Source organism: Octopus bimaculoides, chromosome 11 (genome assembly GCF_046866305.1).
Source record: "Octopus bimaculoides isolate indiv1 chromosome 11, ASM4686630v1, whole genome shotgun sequence".
Classification (NCBI taxonomy): Eukaryota; Metazoa; Mollusca; class Cephalopoda; order Octopoda; family Octopodidae; genus Octopus; species Octopus bimaculoides.
In genome coordinates, this window is record NC_142938.1 from 68667916 (window position 1) to 68690421 (window position 22506).

Below are 22506 nucleotides of genomic sequence, written 5' to 3' on the forward strand. Positions count from 1 at the left end.
ACATAATTAGCGTGGTTCAGTAGAAATATAGTGTTGAAAGAGTTTAAAGACAAGTGTAATTTTCTCTTCATTCTAACCTCTCAATTGTAAAGCAGGAGTGGAACCTATTTATCAACCAGACAAACAAATAATGCAAGCTATATATATATATATATATATATATATATATATATATATACTCTCTGAGTGGTTGGCGTTAGGAAGGGCATCCAGCTGTAGAAACTCTGCCAAATTAGATTGGAGCCTGGTGTAGCCATCCAGTTGCACCAGTCCTCAGTCAAATCGTCCAACCCATGCTAGCATGGAAAGCGGACGTTAAACGATGATGATGATGATGATGATGATGATATATATATATATAACTTGCATTATATATATGTGTGTGTATGTATGTATATGTGTATATATATATATATATATATATATATATATATATATATATATATATATATATTCCTCAAGAATACAATGAAACACTGCTGTAATGATGTGATTTGAACTCTTACCAAAATGAACTAGACACTAGTCTAGTACCTTAATCTCACTACTGTTAATAACTCATAGAAAAATGGCATAAAATGATTTTTACTGTTGTAACAACAATTGATAGCAATCATATAAAGTAAATTAATCTGTGACTGTGTCATGAACCAGGAGCTGAAACTAGATATTTTACCAACATAAAAACAATATTTATAACATTGATATTATTAATACAAAGCAAAACATATTACAGCAGGAAGCAGGGATGGTAAGGTAGCAGAATTTTTGTATTTACAATAATCAGCATCACTATTTTATTTCTCCATTACATTACACAAATATAAATTGATAAAGCAAGTATGAAATTTATTTACTTAAAGTAAAATATGATTACTGGGTTAAACTATATATACTTTAGGGGGTGGGGTCAGGGGGAAACCTGCTAATCTCTGATGTCACTTTATCCATACTGATTACATCAAGGAAGAGTTTCATTTTAGCAATTTATGAACACAAAAAACTTTTATATAAGCTTTTATTTCTAAATGGTTTCAAGTTCTGACACAAGGCCAGCAATTTTAGGAGAGGGAGAAAGTTGATTACATCAGCCCCAGTGCTCAACCAGTATTTTATTTTATTGAACCCAAAAGCATGAAAGGCAAAGTCAACCTCAGTGGAATTTGAACTTGGAACAAAAGAACCAGAAGAAATGCTGCTAAGCATTTTGTTCAACGCACTGATAGTTCTGCCAATTCACCACCTTCGTTAATTTCTTAATCATACAGTCTGTTATGAAGTACTAAAAAAGTTTCATTATAACCTTCGGTATCCTGGTGATTGACATAATTTCATTGTATCTGGAAGAGATGCTGTGGAATTGTCAAGGATCAGTAATAAGGTTGCAGAATGGCTAATGTCATTTTTCCAAACTCTTTCAATTTCAACTAATGGTCTCAGATCAAACCACTTTTCAAACAAATATAATTCTAATATATATATATATATATATATATATATATATATATATATATGTATATATATAAGACTGTCCCACCTTCATTCCAAAGGTCGTCTGCATGAGAGTCAAGCCTTTATTTTACACAATGCTATTAAACTGTATATTTCCTTTATTTACTACAATAATAATTGTCTTTGTTCTTTTGAATTTGCATAACTGAATATGAATAACTCCCCACAATACTTTATAATGTGTGTGTAGTTTTAAAAAAGTTCAGATATCTCAAGAATATGTAAGCTGACAAGATTCTTGTGGAGAATCTTATAATATTTGGAAAAGCAAACTATTTTCATACCATCTCCATGTAAAATAATTCTTACCCCTCTTGCATATATATTCATTCTCACAGACATTGTACTAAACATTGTGGTTCATCCTTCTTCCCCTATTGCAGTAACATCCTTGCGGAACTTTTGCAATGCTCGCGTTTTCTCTTCACCAATTAACCTTAACCTAAAACATTTGAAACTTTGCGATAATGTTTAGAGAATCTAAGAACATGATTCAAATATATAAAAGTCTGTTTCCAGCCAACAGGCTCATTTAGCTGGGATTTATTCTGATTTCCAAGGTGTTTAAGCCACCAAGACCACAAGATTTCATCCTGAATGAACAATAGTATTTGCAGGGTTAACCACCAGCAATTGTTGGTATTCATTATCAATTGAGTGAACTTGAGCAACATGAAATGATGTTCCTTGCTCAAAAACACGATGTGCCACTTGATTCAGGAATCAAACTCACAACCTTGTGACTGAGTGTCCAAAACTGCTACACATAAAATAGTCTAATGTACCACCTGTGCAAGCATTTAGTTCTTCCTTCTACACTTGGTCCTTTCCCCATTCAGGTTTTTTTTTCCCTCAGATATTGAGGCTAGGCACCAACTTCCATCTATCTTACCAACCTGAGAGTCCTTGAACTAATCATAAGCACTGCTTCACATCTTCTAATTGACTTACAAATGAAAAAGATGGCTATATTCTTTTGATTTTGTATATATTTTATTCTGGTCAGCAACAGCAACCTAACATACCAATATCTATACCACAAACTAATCTACTCCTCCTAAAATTATCACAAGAATCAGCAGCCTACAGTATTAACATAAATCATATCTGTGGCATTTGCAGTGCCAACTTAAGGTAGATGCTATGGGTGCTGCAGCACCAAGGCCCAAAAAAAGACCACAAGTCCATGAATCTTTTGGGAAGAAGGAGCATATGGGAACACATAGTTTAACATGGTGGAGGGTGGAGGTCCACTTCTTAGGTACAGCCCCTGAGCATCTGAGCCCTTAAAGATGGCTCTGAGTGCTTGGCTCCAATTCAACAAATAAAGATCACAAAAGACTAAAGTTCACCTTAGCATTTTTTAAACTGTCATAATAAAGAGTAAGAAAATTAGAATAAAAGAAGCTACAAAGAAGTTAAATACTTATAAAATTTAAATAGTATCTCTTTGCATACACATCAGTTAAATAATGAAAGATTAAGACAACGTAATTATAATAGATTTTTGCTACAACAAAATTCACAGAGATAACATCACAACATTTTAGCTAAGGCAGGGTAGGACAACTAAGGAAACATTCCACAGAAGAGGTATTTCTACTCATTAAAGTTTGAGCTTTGTGGCTACAAAAAGAGTAGTCTATTAGAAATTTATTATCTTTATCATTATTATGATTACAACTACTACTAATTACTAAATTTTGCTGTTTTACATCCATATTTTTCATGCTAGCATGAGTAGAATTGCTTTGAAAATAATGGTATTTACATAAAAATTGGTGGAGTATCTCGATATTTTTCTTGGCACTGAAATTCAAGTAGGCAAACTGAGGCAAGAAGAGCAATGTACCTAGGTTCTTACTTGGGTGAAAGTGTTCAAGAACTATTTAAAAATAGACCACCAGCCTGATATCACAACAGGTAACATGATGGAGGAAATATGAAGTTAAGACTATAAGAGTAAATGACAAGATTGTAGAGAGTTGAAGAAAGGGGATAAACAAGATCTATCATGAGAAGGTAAATAAATGTGAAATATCAGATTTATATTGTTGTTGGCACGACGTTGAGGGTCCCAGTTGATCCGATCAACGGAACAGCCTGCTCGTAAAATTAACGTGCAAGTGGCTGAGCACTCCACAGACACGTGTACCTTTTAACATAGTTCTCGGGGATATTCAGTGTGACACAGTGTGACAAGGCTGACCCTTTGAATTACAGGTATAACAGAAACAAGAAGTAAGAGTGAGAGAAAGTTGTGATGAAAAAGTACAGCAGGGTTCACCACCATCCCCTGCCGGAGCCTCATGGAGCTTTAGGTGTTTTCGCTCAATAAACACTCACAACACCCGGTCTGGGAATCGAAACAGCGATCCTATGACCGCGAGTCCGCTGCCCTAACCACTGGGCCATTGTGCCTCCACCAGATTTATATATAAACAGGATAAAAGCTGAGAGAAGATTTCATAATGTTCATTGTCATGGAGATAAAAGGTCTGTAGTATCTTGCAATGCAAAACAAGAATCAGGATTATCTGAGAGGAAATATATCTATAATAAGGGCGCATCTAGTTGTAGTGCCATGGTGGCAGTGAAAAAAATATAGAAGTAGTATTCCATAAATGGTAATATTTTCTGGGCATGGAGAGCTTATAGTCAGAAGAGAAAGCAGAAAAATTATTTGTTGAGATTAGACAGGATATGGTAAGTTGCTGAAATGGTGGAATTATTAAAGGGGCTGGAGTTATTTGAGTAACATGTTTGAACAAAGTATATTTTGTCCTTATTAAAACAGGTGTATTGGATACACAAATGTAATCTTGCTGTTAATTCTCTTTCATTGAGATGAAAGATGATTGGGATATGACTGTTTGGATCCTTGTAATTTGACATGGCTAACTGGACATTGAACCTGTTTTGGTGACAGTACTTTTTGGCACTGGAGGTAAACAGACAGACAGACACAGGCACACACATGCAGTAATATGCACATACAGATAGTGAAAGCAAGAGATGGAGAGAAAGAGAGAGAGAGGGTGAGAGACAGAGAGAAGGGAGGGAAAGTCTGAGAGACATTACAATTCATTAATTAAACATGATAGGCAAACACTTTCCCTCTCCTCATACACATAAACAGAGAGAGAGAGAGAGAGAGAGAGAGAGAGAGAGAGAGAGAGAGAGGAACAGAAAGAGAAAGAGAGAGGGAGAGACACATTAAAATGTGTGATGTCAAATAAGTCAGTGCCACCAAATAAGCACTGCCAAAATGTCTCATACCCTAAAATACTAATGTTTAATTTTCCAGAATATATGAAGACATTGCAAGTGACTTAAATACAGACTTCATATTTTGTGCAATATTAAGTGACAAAAAAAAAAAAAAAAAGAATTGAGAAGGTGACAAGTTATCAAACACATTGGTAGATGTCTACACTGGTATAAATATCTAAAATGTATGTATGAGTAGCAGAGAAATACTGTGAGTTGATAAAGAAAAGTTATCTGGAAAGAGATATAGAGGGGATGATAGCATCCATGCTTAAGTGGGAATAAATATTACCTGTTTGTATTAATACTGCTTCTGTCACTGACAAATATTTTTTAACAAGGTCACTGGCTAATTGCTTAACCAGCTCCTGTTCTGGCACCGTTATTCTATATATCACTAGTGGGGGGGGGGGGGGGGGGGGTGAATTGCTGCTATTTCTAGCAGTTGAATGTCCATCATTGACAAGACCAAAGAAGGCTGAAACCACATGATCTGGTGGTTTTGGCATTGGAGGTGGAGGGGATTTGTCTCCCTGCTAGCGATATAAACAAGAGAGCATTTTGCACCAAAGGCCAATATGGGAGTTTCTCTCATTGGTTACAAACCACAGTATAGCTTCTTCTAACAGAACATCCCTGTTTAAGTGGGAATAAATATTACTAAAGAAATATCAATGTTAAATCTGAAGATATAGAGACTTTCTAAATAAAATGACAGTGTGGGTGGGCTTAAGATATGGAGAAAGAGGGAGGGTTGATGTACTAAAGATTTATCAAGCTCATACTAGCATTGACAAAATGAATGTTAAAAATATATTATGCTTAAATTATGTAACCTCCTCTGTGTTTCATTTCGGAATAGGTTCAAATCTAAGGAAAGTCTGGCAAGAATTAATCTTTGCTAGCTGTGGTAAAGAATATATAATATTGTGATATAGAATTTATATATATGCGCATCTGCACACATGCCTTACCATCATTCTGTCATTCTGTTAGCTGAAATTAATTTAATTTCCATACAAAAATATATGCATTTGTTAGAACTGAGGGTAAATTGTGACATGGTTATTACAAGTTAACAATACAGGACAGCATATCAACAACATATCGCTAATGTCTTACAAACATTTCAACAAAACATCATTCAAACAATTTAAAAACACACATTTATATAATAATTCAAAGGAAATATTTGCCATTAAAGAACAACTTTAAAGACAAATAATTTCTATAACTTTTGAACCACCTCAATAACAAATGATGCTTATTAAAGTTGATAATAATGAAACAATTAATAAATGATTACTCAATGATAAAAATTCTGTTATTGAGATTTTCAAAGTTAAAACTGAAAAACTGGAAACAATAGAGAAATATTACAAGAATTGGAATAAATGAAATAATTGCTGAACAATGGTGACAGCATCAAGGAATTCAAAGACCTGCAGTGGAAAAATTGTTAAATATTTGGAAGCTTTGGAAAAGGCGGTTTGTCATAGTGTGTTAGAATTATAGAAAGCTTTCCATTTGAGTTTTTGTGAAGCATTAATTTAACTGTTTTAAACTATTGCAGAATAGCTGTATTATTAGCAGGAAAAAAGGAAGTTAAATGTATTTTAGTTAAGCTATAGGTTGCGAACAAGAACAAGAGTAGTTTGCAGAGATTTAATTTTACCATAGTGACATTAAAACCAAAATAATAACCCACATTTAGAAATTTAAATACCGTGCCATTAACTTAATTGTTGTTATAAACAAAAATGTAATTTAAATGTATTTTTGTGTTTAAAAGTTTAAAGCCGCTAAGCTATTTATAGCTTATTAGTGTGAGTAAAAAAAATATACCAAAGAAAAGAAAGGTTTGAAATATATCAGACTAATTTCCAAAATATCTGGTGTATTTGAAAGAAAATATCAATGAAACTTGCACCAATGATGAAAAATATGTAAATTATCGATAGTCACTTCTCTTATAAAACTTGCAAGCTTTCATATGTATTGTGGTACTTGCAGGTTTTCATACAAATTGTGGTGCTTGCAAGTTTTCATAGAAATCTGTAGGACTGATTAATGTATTAGTTCTCAACATAATACTTTATTACTGACAGTAATAATATCTTCATTATTGTAGTGGTTAACTAATGTGTAATTAGTAACATTCTTTCCTTCACTTGAACCAGAAATCAGTTAAACATAGCAATTAATTTTCAAAATCTGTAAGGTTTTTACAGAAAAATATTCTTTTCTTGATGTGGTGACAGATAAGAGCAGCAGGGCTCTGTTGACTTGGCTATAAATTTAGTTATTAAAGATTATCTGTTAATCTATAACAACAATGGCCAAACTGCAGCACTGAGATGACAATGGGTTTAGGTATTATTTTTCCTAAAGCAGGTTTAACAACCCATCAGCAGAATTTTAAAGTAGTCACAACATTTAAGACTCAGTAAAAGTCTTCAAACAGACAGAGATTAATCAATCAAGTTTAAAGAGTGAAATTGTGGCTTAATAAATTTTGTCTTTTATATAATTTTTTTAATAAATATATGTTGTGGCATTTGAACATAGGAAAATTTTTATATATGGTTCTCTTTATCAGACAAGTTGGTCATTACTGATCTACATATTAATGATTTTTAGACAGTGAGCTGTAAGATGACTGTTTCAATCCTAGATTTTGTTTTTCTAATAGATGGGAAAGTTCATCAATTCAGTATTAAAATACTAAGGGAAATCTAACTGAAAATATAAGTCAGGATTAGTTCAATTCTATTTTGCATACAAATGAAGGATCTTATTCAGTTATAACCCTGACAGAAGAGAGTCGTTCTCTTTCATGCTTAGTTTGCATTCTCTGAAATTGAAAATATTTTCTGCCTCATAAACCTGCAGATGAAGAGTGATACTTTCATTTATGAGCAATTGTAAAAGTGCATATTCTGTAGATGCAGAGGAATGAGCTGCAACTATGATAAAAAAAGCAGTTTTCTATCGTGCAGTTTCTAATATGTGAGACTACTAATGATAGTTACAAGCAGAAACTTGCAGTTGAAAAGGATTAGAAAACATAGCTTACCAACAAATGAGCCTAGATAACAAAGTGAATGAAAATAAAAATGAAAATGAAAATAAAATCATTGAAATTCTCAGTCTTTAGTCTGTCTGATGTGGTAATAAAGTATTCAAATTGGTGCACATTAATATCGGTGGTTGTTATACAAATATAGGAAATACAAACATTATACATCTATCCTTGTTTATCACTGGTGTTTGATTACAAAAAGAATAAAAATAAGCTCTACTGTGTTAAATGAATCAGTTATAAATGAATAACAGAAGATATAAGAAAATTTGGTTTTATTCCAGGACTCCAAGTTGTCCCTCTTACTAATGCAAATAACACCACCAAGCAGTTTTAAATACATACAATGATAATGTTTCATGATTGGAATAATATTTAGAGTAGAATTTAATAACATATGATCAATGGATAATAAAAACATAACACTGAAAAATATTTTTCTCTTCAGTGGTGGCATGTCGAGGGTATGTGTAAGCAAATTCATATAAAAAATATGCAAGCTTGCAGCATGGTGATGTGAATATGAGTGATAATTAGTGCAATTTGGACAGCTGAGCATTGTGGGCGATTGCTGGGGCATGCTTTTGCAGTCCAAGCAAATCTTTAACTGATTGCCAACCTGTGTTATCACAGGTTAATTTATAATGAGTGTAGCATGGCTTACAATTAATCATGCCATGTTATCATTGACCAGTGATAAAAAAAGGATAGATGTACAACATTGTATAACTCAAAACTTTGAGTGAAGTTGACTGTTGACAGGTCAGTGTTGCAGAACTACTTAGTACCAATACTGGAGCTAGCTCTTTGCTCATTTCAGCAGATGGCTGATTCATTAGGCTGGTGTATTTTGTGCAAGAACAGGAAATAACAAATGTGTGAAAAATGATAAATAAAAAACATGTGAAAATTATCCACAATTAAACAAACTTTACATTAATTAGACTAGGAATAACTAAGAAATTAACATCACAAACATAATAGAAATTCTTTAGTAATACATACAGACTGGAATTTTTTTCTTTCTCTGAGAGACATCCAGTTGACTCAATCTTTGTGCTGCCTATTTTAGCTATTTCAGAATTCAATCTTCAACATAAGATTGAACTTAGAACTCCAAAACACTAAACTGGATTATGCATGGCACCTACTAATGTCTTCACAACCTTCTCATATTGAAATACTGTATTTTTGTAGTCCAGCTTATTTGCTAATTCTTCTTAATATTATTTATTCATGAAAATTGTGTAACTCTTCATGAAGGTAAAGACAAGAGAAGAGCATGATATGATATGCAATAAAATAGAGATGATTCTTCTTTTTCATCATCATCATCATCATCAGCTGCTGCTGCTAATGTCTGTTTTCCATACTGGCAGGCCAAAAAGCTGTACCAGGTTCATTAACCTTGTTTATTAAACTGAATAATATTTCAACAGTATGTCTTTGGATTCCAAAAGAAAAATGAAAAATACACAGAAATATAAAAATTCAAAATTTGAACTGGATTACCCAGAGTTCCTTTCTAGATGAAAAGACATTTAGAAAGAATTTATGCAGTTCTGTGTATGCTTCTGTTTAACCTATATATGCCCCTGGTTGCATTTTCGCAATGCAAAACCTGCTCCTACTTGTTTGGACATGAACTTGCCAGGAAGAATCTGACTGAACATATGAAATGTTCAGTAGGTAGTTGACACTCGTAGCTAACAGTTGCATACTGTCCTCTTCCAAATTGTGAAAGCTTACCATAATGTTTAATCTAAATACAGTGAAATTTTGAGCCTTCATTTTGTCATGGGCATATATAGGTTATACCAGAAGAAGAAGATCGATATACTGTTGAAATATTGTTCAATTCAATAAACGAAGTCAATTCATATTTTATTACATATTGCATTGTCATTAAGTCAAAAGTTAAAAGCTGAGAATACTTAAGAGAAGTTTAGAAAAAAAAAAGAACAAAATATAAAGTTATGAAACTAAAATGATAAATATTTTAACTAAATTCTTCAAATTTTGTAAATTTTATTAGTTTCTTTAAGCTACTTTATGGATCTTATTTTACTATAAACAATTCCAAAGAGATTTGCTAATCTATGAATCTAATTTAATTTAAACTGTTAATAAACTACTACATTTTAGCTTCCTTATATAACATGTATTTCCACATTACTTGGAAGGAAGCCAGAAGCAACAGACATTTTAATATTCCATCTGTTTTTAACTGTCGGACTATTACAACATAGTTTATTATAACAAAACAAGCCATGAAGAAGTTATTAAAAAAAGTCTTCTTCAAAAATCAAACAGTAAAAAAAAAAAAAAAAAAAAAAAAAAAAAAAACTCACTGAAATCCTTAAAATCACTAAACTATTTCTGTACTTCCTCTGTTTATCATAGAAGCATTGCTAGATAACATGAACATACATTTTTGGCTGGGAACTAACATTGTTCAGTTAATTTCAACAGTGAGATCACACACACAAATACAAAATGTGCTTTATTAGTGTACAGTTTCAGTCCTAACAACATAAATTCAAGTTTTGTGGATTATAAGTTAAAAAAAAAATGACTTGAACCATTACTACTAATTTCATCTTTTTTTATTGTCTATATATATATATATATATATATATATATATATATATAAAGAAGCCCAATGGGTGTGTGTGCATGTATATATATATATATATATATATATATATATATATATATATATATACATACATACATACATACATACATAAATTAGGCTGCTTTACAGATGAAAAATACTTTAATATTTGGTATTTACATCTTCATTACATTTTAACCAATTTGAGCTCTAATCATCATGAGATGCCTTATCAAGGACTGCTTTTAACTAGTGACTTTCATTTCAAGACTGAAAATCATAACCTCTTTCTTATCCATGAGGCCACTGACATATATACAATTAATGCAATGTATATTATCTAAGTTATTTGAATTTAACTTTGGTTTCCATTGTGTTTTACACTGGAACGAAATCTCCAGAATCGAGAATTATAGTGGAAATTTAGACATGGTATGTGTAACACTTGCTGATAACATTGTCAGTAATTTTGGTATTGCTCAGGATGGTTAGCTTTACTGACCTAAGAATGTCACATTAATTGTAGATGTGTCAGGAGTCTCAAGGTGAGTGGATAAGTGCATTACAACTCTTACTTTCTTAGTTCAAATCCTAGCTGTTACTAGGGATTCAGAAGAAAGACATTTGATGACAATTAGATAAGAGATGCAACCTATTGAAACACAGCATAGATCTCTCATCTTTTATTTGTTTCAGTTATTGGACTGTGGCCATGCTGGGGTTCTGCCTCAAAGGGTTTAGTAGAACAAATTGACCCCAGTACTTATTCTATAAGATAATAAATATAAAAAAAAACTATTTCACTTGTAGAGATAAGGGTAATAGTTTGAATAATTCTAATATTATTTATAACAACTCATCTCAGACATTTCAATATTTAATTCCATTCTAAACCTGAAATAAGTCTTTTACTATCTTGTACAGCTTTTTCAGAAAAACAATACTAGAAACAGCAGTAACAATCTTTAAAAAAAAAAAAATGAAGGACACTAATGTAATTCTAGATACACTATGACTGAAGAAAAAATAGAGGTAACTAAAATGGCTGTGGTTCCAATACCTTTGATCAAAGATCTTTTGGATTAGAAGGTTGACCTGAGGCTAAATAACCAAACAATCTAAAACTCTGATAGCGATAAATAAAATAAAAAAGAGTAATATTCTTTTAATACCATCCAGCCTGAGAAGCTGCTCTTGGTTCTATAATACAAACTTCTTGTTTTAAAGCAATCTAAACTAAAACTTTCCATAAAAATTTGGTGTTGATTTATGTTTCAAACACCAGCCTGATAACAACAAGCTTCTTTTCCTAAATTCTTTGTTATCTTCAAAATTAACTGAAACAATGGCAGTGTATTTCTGTAGAAATATGGTAATCATGATTATGATTAAATATTAAATCTTATGAAACATTTTCAAAATGTTTTATTTGTAGATATCTTCTCACACCAAACACTGGTTCTCAGAAAGATTATATTAAATAATATCAGATTTACTATTGATTTCTCATCTCATATTTCTGGTTTGTTTTCTTAAAATGTAGAAGCTGATGCTTGCAGTTGAAATAGTAACCTACGTATCATAATGTATATACACTGTTGACAGGCTAGTTACTGTGGAATTTATCCCAAGATAAAATCTTTTATAGATGTGTTGTGTTAAAAACAGTAAATATTAGAGGGAGATGAAAATTCTGTCCAGCAGTAGTTAGCGAGAATGCCAGATGCATTTTGGCCTTCACAGTGAGTACTTACAACTAGCCACATGCTCAGACAAGAATCCATCAACTCTGATGGAGAAAACAGTGAATAAAACAGTCACTGGTGTTACAAATAGCTACCCAGTTGAAAAAAAGTCTGGCATGTGCAATTGAGATAGTATTTAATTAAAATAGCCATCTATGTATCATACTCAATGTATATATCACTGCCAATATGCACAATACTAACAATTCTTTCAATATTAGCAATCAGCAGAGAATTCAATATTGCAACTGAATGTGTATCCGACTGCTAACCAAGTAGAGTCTGCTGTACTAAGATTTGAATGTGTGATTTATTTGGTTATAACAGCAGCACCTTAACCTGACATCCACTGAGCCTCTTACATTACTTATCTTCCTCATAGATGCAGGCATGGCTGTGTGGTAAGAAGCTTGCTTCTCAACCACATGGAGCTAGGTTCAGTCCCATTGCTTGGCACCTTGGGTAGCTGTCTTCTTCTATAGCCTCAGGCTGACCAAAGCCTTGCAAGTGGATTTGGTAGATGGAAACTAAAAGAAGCCTCTTGTGTGTGTGTGTGTGTGTGTGTGTGTATGTGTTTGTTCCTCACCACTGCTCAACAACCTGTGTAGGTGTGTTTATGTCCCCATAACTTAACAATTCAACAAAAGAGACCGATAGAATAAGCATCATGCTTAAAAACACAAAAACTGGGGTTGATTCATTCAACTAAAAATTTCTCATGGCAGAGCTCCAGCTTGGCTGCAGTTTGATGAGTGAAACAAGTAAAAGAGAAAGGATACATCATGGATTCTCTCTTCATTTCAATGATGGAAATTTGATCAACTCATTAAACTAATAAGTGGCTGAATATTCCACCGACACATGTTCACTTCAAATAATTCTCAGGCTAAATCAGCTTAACATCAAGTGATAAAGGTAGCTCTTTGAATTACAAGTACAACCAACAGAGAGAAAGAGAGAGAGAGAGAGAGAGAAAGAGAGAGATAGAGAGGGAGAGAAAGACAGAAAACAAAGTGAGAGAGAAAGAAAAGAATCGTCCCCAGTATCATATTTGTACTATAATTATTGACCCTCAAAGGACGGAAAGCAAATTTGACTTCGGCAAGATTTGAATAGAAGGTCATTGGAAACTGAGATGATTAAAAGAAGACATTCCAAAGTGACGCTCTGATAAATATGCCAACATATTACTTTCTCCATCATATATACATACATTACCATCATCATCATCACTTAATGTCCGTTTTCCATGCTAGCATGGGTTGGATGGTTTGACAGGAGCTGGAAAGTCAGAAGACTGTACCAGACTTCATTGTCTGTTTCGGCAGGGTTTTTATGGCTAGGCACCCTCCATAATGCCAAATGCCTTACCAAGTAGACATACATACATACATATGTATGTTTGTGTGTGTGTGTGTATATATATATATATATATATATATATATATATATTAGCACCATTAGAGCCTAATTGTTACCAGCATTGCTTTCTAGCACTTGTGCTGGTGGCATGTTAGAAAATCATTCGAGCGAGGTCGTTGCCCGTGCCGCTGGACTGGCTCACGTGCAGGTGGCACGTAAAAAACACCTTTTGAGCGTGGCCGTTGCTAGTACTGTGTGACTGTCCCTCGTGCCGGTGGCACATAAAAGCACCCACTACACTCTCGGAGTGATTGGCATTAGGAAGGACATCCAGCTGTAGAAACTCTGAAGAATCAGACTGGAGCGTGGTGCAGCCTTCTGGCTTGCCAGTCCTCAGTCAAATCGTCCAACCCATGCTAGCATGGAAAGCGGACGTTAAACGATGATGAGATGATGATGATGACGATGATATATATATATATTTGAAGAAAGTTTTTTTTTGTTTTAAAATTGTTAACTATTTAAAAAACAGAATGTTCTGAGCCTTTGGGATAGAAATTTTCCTATTGTGTGTATTTTGTGCTTTCATTGTTCAACATTTCAAACACACATATTCTGGGCAAATCTATAGTTTTCAGATACATATGCACACACACATATATATATATAAAACATACAGAAAGACCTTAAACAAATGCATTTTGGGGGAATAATTGAAAAAAATACTAAGTATTTGTATGGTAGATTGGTACTTCATTGATGTTAAGTTTTTAGTCAAGTAATCCACAAAACTTGATTATTCTAAGATAAAATTTTCTCAGGCATTTCATAAATATGTGCTAAAGATGAAGACTAAAAGCACCTACAGATTTTCTAACAAAACTGCTGATCTAGTAATTTTTTTGAGTGGAACCTTTGAGAGAATTACAAAAAACACAGATGGAAAAGAAACCAACCGCTTTTGAAGACGACATTCAGGACATCTCTGAGTTCATAGGAATTGATTTCCATATCCTCTCCTGCAATTTCCATAAATTTGCTTCTCAATGCTTCTCCTTGTTCTTTTTCTTCATCTGTGGCCTCATTGTAAGACTAAAGACAAATAAATAAAAAGATAAATAAATAAATAAGTAAATAAATAAATAAATAAAAAGAACGTTACTTTCAAATTCAGAAATACTTATATTTCTTTATCGCCATAAATAATTAAAACTTTTTCTCACCATCAAAGATATTTTAAACTAATTTTAGTACCAAACGTATTCTAAATATTTTTAATCAACAAAAAATATTTAAAATGTTTTTTACCACCAAAAAAATATTTTAAATTATTTTTACCCTGAAACCTATTTTGATATATTTTATTATCATCAAAAATATCTACAATATTTTCATCACCTTAAAAAAAAAAAAAAAAAAAAAAAAAAAAAGTGAAATGTTTGTATCACCAAACATCATTTTCATAATTTCCTTATTGGAGAAAGGAATAAATTTTTTTTTTCAAACATGAATCTTTTTAAAATCTACTCATTATTTCTTTCAAACAAATATTAAAACTCAAATTCAACAAGCTAACTAACGAAGCCTGGGTAAAACAAATATATTTCAAGCAAGCGCTTACTAAAGCATTTCAGTTAGTATGCTAATAATAATTGTTCTACCTTGGGAGGGTCATTATGCCAATAATAAACACATGCATTGGTTCTATTTCACTTCTTTATATATCAATTGGTCAACTATTTAACAAATTAACTAATTGAGTGCTTGATTAGTCATTCAGTTAGTCAGCCAGCTGGATTTGTCAAAAATAAGTCTGTGTGTCTATCTCCTAAGGAGACAAACAAACAAACCTAAAAGATCTGGTGTAGAGAGAACATATAATTCAGGAGGTTGAAAATGGTTATGAAAGGACTTTCATAGACCTGGCTGATTGATTGAATGACTAACCAATTACCTAAATGATTGATTAGTTAATTAGTTAAATAGTTAACCAACTGACAAATAAAAAAAAAATAAAGAAGTGAAATAGAGCCAATGTGTGTTTATTTATGGGCATAATGACCCATACAGGATACAACATATGTTTCAACACACAAGAAAAGAGATAGCTGTAGTGTTAGTCATTAAAATCAAAGGAATGTTTCCTCAAGCTTCATGAGCCTTCACTCTATTTGATAACACTGACAGAAGGGTAAAAACGAACTGGAATTTGAGAAAACTGGCAATGGTCTGCATTGGCAAAATAAACAGTTTAAAGAATTTCTGAAACATAAACTTCAACCCAAAAATGTTATATCTTACATATCACTTCAAGGAAATACTCATCTTAATTTAACAGATCATTTTTTAACTTCTAGTAAATCTGATATTTGTTCTATATTAACTGAGGCATGTCTTCTAATGTCTGTTTATATATGTGCATGTCAGTGTGTGTTTCTTTTATTTCTAACATGTAAATATGTGCATTTGATATCTTTGGTAAATATCAGTGCGATATCAAGGCTAAACAGAAGAGACTTCTATATATACTGATGTATAAAGGGCAGACAGTAAATAATGGATATTTTATCTGTTCCTGCAACCCTTGGTGGCAGGAACAGATAAGATTCCCACATGCATGTAGAAATAATAAATTATTGACTTCACCAGTCTGAGTGGACCTGAAAAGGTCATGAGGCTTGTGCTTTTCCTTGATTTGAATGATAACACTAATTACAAACTTGCAAACACACACAAAAACATTATTTATAGGTTTATGTACACTGCTTCAAGTACACTGTTCCAAAAAGAATTATTTCATGTTCTGTTGAAAGTTTATAAAATTCTAATGATGTCAACAATATATATATATATATATATATATATATATATATATATATATATATATATATAAAAATTTAAATTAAGCAGAAAATGGAGAAATCTTGATCAACAACAATTGACTACCATCAATTATTATTTTTTAATACAAAACTTTATCCCATCTAACAGCTGTTTCTGCTTCCAATGTCCCACAGTGATGCCAAAGAAAATTCTGAGAATAGTATTTATCATATTTTATAACACATCCAATCTGGAACATGGAGCTTCATCAGAGTGAAGGAAAATACATAAAATAAAAGAATCTTTACACTGCAAGATGGTATGATTCAAATATATTAAGCCTTCATTCCTCCTCTCGAGGCTCTTTTTCGTTTCTTTTCTTTCATTTTATGCATTTTTCTTCTTAGACTTTTATGTTTTGAGTAGCATATCTTTGATTTTGGTATATAATCCCTCAGAAAGTTAACATTGGTTTCATATCTACTCTTGCACTGGGCAATATACACAACTTGACACAAAACCAACAGCAACTTTCTGACGGGTTATATGCCATAACCAAGGATATACAAATATATAAAATAAGAGAGAGAGAGAGAGAGAGAGAGAGAGAGAGAGAGAGAGAGAGAGAGTGAGAGAGTACATACACACACTACAACACGTGGGCTTATAATTCATAAGATCACTTTAACCACACACTGTTTCATGCTTATCCTGGTTGGCTGGCCAGTAGTTACATTAAGTATACAAGTGTTTGTGGCATGCTTAACCACTTAACTATAATAAAACTATGAGTAGATTGACTTTATGCAAACACACACACACAGCGTATTGAGTGTTAGATTGGTTATAAATTACGAAAAAAAAGCTAAAAAGTATAAATTAAAATGTATAAAATAAAATACCAAAATAAATGACAAAACGAAAAATGGTTCATTTGTTTGGATTGTAAATGGAAATATGAATAATGTGTAGACTTATGTAAATAAGGTTACACAAACACACATGCACATGGACGACCATACATACATACATACACACACAGAGACATGTACACACATGAATGCCCATACATACCCCCAACAGACACATGAACGACCATACATACATATGCCTCCCACATAAATAATCATCATACATACATACAAAACCATATTGTACACACATATGCACAGCCATGCACACACAACCAAATGAAAGGGAGACTCCAGGTGGTAGCTTGTCCTGCTAGAAATAGGAACCAAATGTGCACTAAATCTGATTCTATTGTCTCATACAAGATGACATATGAGACTATCTTGGATAATATAGTTTTAGATATAACCTGTCTGAATAACCAATGGGATGATTATAACTGGAAGGCTTTTGATCAGATATTTAGTTAGTTAGGGATGACCTGGGACTCAACAACAGCCACACCAGTATGACAACTATATACACAAGTGCACAACTATATACATATAAACATACACATAGGTATAGGAGCACTCTGTCGGTTATGACGACGAGGGTCCCAGCTGATACGATCAACGGAACAGTCTGCTCATGAAATGAATGTGCAAGTAACTGAGCAATCCACAGACACGTGTACCCCTAATGTAGAGCAATGACCAATATAAGGTTGTAGAAAATGCAATAAGGAGAAAAAACAAAAAGGAACACGTTAGCTTATATTATTGTGATCTGATCTTAGCGAGTATGTATTTCAGTCTTATTAGGGCTCCTCAACCAAGCAATGCTTTCTCTGTAGTTGCTAGATTAAGGATAAGAGACTCGTTTGTATTGATGTACAATATTATACAAGAATAGGCATCAGAAATTATAATGAATCAAAGAAATTATGAAGACACCATCTGCAGAGAAAATAACAATTGACTTCATGCCACCACTTAATAAATATAAGATATTTAATTAATATATAAAATTAGTATTAATCAATGAATTAATATCTCATTCTCCTAACATCATAATATTACTAATTACACCCCAGCACTACCATGATATTTATTATAATGGCCTAAGTTTGACTTACTTTTTTGTGCAGATGATAGCCTGGGTAATTTCCTTCAGACATTATCATTGATTGGTTAATCAGGTTTTCAGAATTACCAAAATATGACATCATTGTAATTACTTTTCTTAAAGAAAATGTGTGTGCGTGTATATTTTGTAGGTATTCTGAGATATTTTTGTGAAATATAAATATATACTTTTTAAGACATTTGCTTTGTTTTTGTTAATTTTATATGATATTACTTTATTTCTAAAGTATGATAAATGTTGGCAGTTTATGAAAAAAAAGCAAAAAAAAAAACAAACAAAAACAGGAACTAGTTTGGAATAAACAGGATCAGTACTGAAGAAAAACAAGTATTAGTAGTTGGATTTAAAAAAAAAAAAGGGAACACACAGAACTCTAAAACCACAATCAGCATTCTTAGACTCCGTGGACTTACCACCAGGCTACCAGCAGCAGCAGCTTCACCTTCAACTTTCTAGAGACAGAACCCCCAGATGGAAAAAAACACATGTTATTAAGAAGAAAGAAAGAAGAAAAAAAGCAAGGTTTCCTTACCCAATCTTGAAAACAAGGTTATGAATGCTAAAGTCCCATCCCAAATAAAAGAGAAACTAAACCGTTTTTGCTTTCAATAAATATAGATTTTAATGATAAAAAAAAAATTGAAGAAGGATAAATCTGAATTTAAACCTTAAAAAAACTAAAAGAATAGAAATAAGTTTAATTTTTTTTTTGATAATTCAGAAAGAACTGTTCAGTGAAAAGGAAGTTGATTAAACAGAAAATATTTAAAAATAAGAATAAACAAAGTGAAAAATATAATACTTGAAATATTATTTTATACTGAATTTGAAATTAAACCATCTAAATTTAAAGATAAGGAAAACTGACATGTTTGAAATTCAAGAAATAGAAATATTTTGAATAGTAATATTTTCCCTTTTTATTAAAAATATTCATTTTTGGTTTGTACTTAGTGATCAATATTTCCTTGATAGTAGTGAACTGATTTCTAAATCAAGCAAAATATATATTACTTACTTAGATCATATAATTATCTCCCAGCAATAAAATGGTAAGTTATCAAAAAAAAAAAAAAAAAATGTTGTTTAAAAAAAAAATCAAACCAAAACAGAAAAAAAAATCACCAAAAAATAAAACAGAAAAATAGAAATAAAACAGAGAAAAAAGAAAGAAACAAATAAAAACTGGTATAAACCAAATTACCCAAGTTTTGATTGATTGCAATATTGAAGTTTTCTTTACTATATAAAAAAAAACATTAGATATGGCTGGATTCATTTTGAAATACTTGACCTATATTTTAAAATACTTGGTCTCTCTCTCTCTCTCTCTCTCTCTCATATATATATATATATATATATATATATATATATATATATATATATATATATATATATAACATATACATACACATGCACTTTTTTCTGTTGTTGTATGCAGATCCTCAGAAATTGAATATTTCTATGGTTGCAACCACTCCAGTCTAAAAAACAGAAATGAGAGTGGAGCAGTTTTGATCTCCTTTGACTGAAGCAGCAGAGTAACCGGTCACAATTAAGGAAACCTCTTCAGGTTTCATCTCTGCATAGCTCAGTTCTGTAACAATATATATATATATATATATATATATATATATATATCATCATCATCATCATCATCATCGTTTAACGTCCGCTTTCCATGCTAGCATGGGTTGGACGATTTGACTGAGGACTGGTGAAAGCGGATGGCAACACCAGGCTCCAGTCTAATTTGATATATATATATATATATGGCAAATGAAAGGCGGAAGATGGAATATACAAGAATTTATTATTAATCACGACAATTGTTTCGACGCATCTAGCATCGATTCTTCATGGGGGGGGGGGGGCACTCAACAACTAATTCAGGAGCATCCGGTGGTGCAGATGTATCTTGTTGGGTGATAAATAATTACAACCCGTTAAAATAACTGTTCTGCAATAATGCAACTTCCCGTTTTGTAGAAAGGTTCAGGAGCATATATGTATATATATATATATATATATATATATATATATATACATACACACAGACACACACACACACACACACTTACTGCAATCTATAAATTATAACTACTATATTATACACATATATTGCAGAGGGAAACAATTTTATTTCGTATGTCACAGCTATTTTCCTCTCTTTTACTTGATAGAGTTTATACTTTTTAAAATACATACCTGGAAAAAAATCTATTTTTTGTGCAAAAATGTAACACAGTAGAAAAAAAAAACCTTGTTAGAAGGAGTATAAAAAGGATTAAAAAAAAATGAAGAAAAAACAAAACTGCAATGTGTGGGAAAACATTTTTACCAACACTGATTATAAAATCACTTCAACTCAAAAGTGGTTATCAAAATAAGATTAACTTTAAAATAGAAAGCCATTGAAATCTGCACAATACAAAGTCAACTTTGAAATCTGCTTGACAACAAGTGAGTTGTGAAATGTGTTCAACACAGTTATAAAATCACTTCACCACAGTGTAGGAAACCTGCCCAGTACAACACATGAAATCTGACCAACACAAAGTACGAAATTTGTCCAACACAAAGCATGAAATCTGACCAACACAAAGTACAAAATATGCCCAACACAGTATTATGAAGTCTGACCAGGACAAATTTAACAATGAAATCTGCTTGAGACAGCATATGAAATTTACTCAACATAGAATTAATAAGGAAATCAGTCCAACACAGCATATGAAATTTACTCAACACACAAGGTTAACAATAAAGTCTGTCCAACATAGCATATGAAATTTACCCAACACAAAGTTAACAATGAAATCTTTCCAACATAGCATGACATGGTTAACTATGAAGATTTTCTAAAAGAAAACCTAGTCATGAAATGTGTCCAGCAAAACAGTCAGTCAGGCAATCTGTCCAAAAGTCAGTCATATAATGTGTACAATGTATAAGGACTGAAAACAAGACATTTCAAAAATGAGACAGACATAATATGATATAACCTCAAAGAACAACAGTACGGCAAATACACAAAGTTGATTATGAAATTTACTTTAAAAAAAAGAAAGAAAAAACAGTATATTTCAGAAGTTAATACGATACAAAGTTTGGAACATACAAACATCACAGTTGAGAAAACTTCACCCACTTCCCCCTCACCACACACACAGAATACAGAAAAAATGAACTATCACATCAAAGCAAAATGGTGAAGGTTATTGGTATTTGGAAACAAATAAAGTGGGAAGATCAGGAAGTTTGTATAATGAAAAGGTGTGCCATGTGAATCAGATTGAATGACAAAAGGAGAAAAGATAAAGTTTTAAATTCATAACAGGAAAAAGGTTCTGTGTTGTTCTGAGTAATGAAAAAATATCGAGCATGTAAGTGTGTGTGTGTGTGTGTTTGTTTGTTAGTAAAGGCTGTATCTCATCATCAGTCACCATGAACGCTAGTGTTGAGAAAACAATGAAATGGGAGAATTATTCATCAATAAATTACAATAGAGAAATTTTGTAATCTGGTTTGCTGTCTTGAAACAACTATTGTTGTTTAACACATGGCCAGACCTGACTGAGAAAATCAATGATCAAAAGTATTCCAATAATGATGACCATCCTGTCTTCTTAGAGTATTACTTTATCTAATGTATCTTATTCTTGTATAAGACAGTAAAGTGAGATTTAAAGGAAATTTGGCTGCTATTTTTAGGAGGCCAAGCAGCCACAGCAATGTTCCTTAGTGTTAACTAATAGCAAAGCTGAAGTGTATTTCATTTTAATGTATATAATACATATCATAGATATTAAAGTCATATATGAGCTTATATTTCAATTTAGTATGTATATATAATATCATAGATATTTTCATGCTTGACTTTTTTTAAACTTTTGTTTTCAGTGCATAAGCCACATATATTGAATGATTAGCCATGTGTATTTTTATGATTTCACAGTAAAGATATAATGTGAATGTAGGTACCTGTCAAAGACTAATAGAGAATGAGTTATAGCAGAAGTAAAATGAAAGTGAGTGGAAGGATGAGGTGTCTG

General features: G+C 32.1%; 1 protein-coding gene across 9 annotated transcripts in view; it reads right to left on the bottom strand.

The window, feature by feature from the left end:
* LOC106879700 (calpain-9) overlaps positions 1-22506 on the bottom strand; it is a 154712-nt gene that overhangs the window by 12789 nt on the left and 119417 nt on the right. For 4 of the 9 annotated variants that reach the window (XM_089360306.1, XM_089360302.1, XM_089360307.1 and 1 more), the window contains 3 exons: positions 18865-18903; positions 14545-14680; positions 7859-7870 (listed from right to left, as the gene is read on the bottom strand). In XM_089360306.1, coding sequence (XP_089216432.1) covers positions 7859-7870; positions 14545-14680; positions 18865-18903 — 187 coding nt within the window. The remainder of the gene's footprint in view (positions 1-7858; positions 7871-14544; positions 14681-18864; positions 18904-22506) is intronic. The other 5 variants (XM_089360303.1, XM_089360308.1, XM_089360305.1 and 2 more) reach the window with 2 other exon arrangements.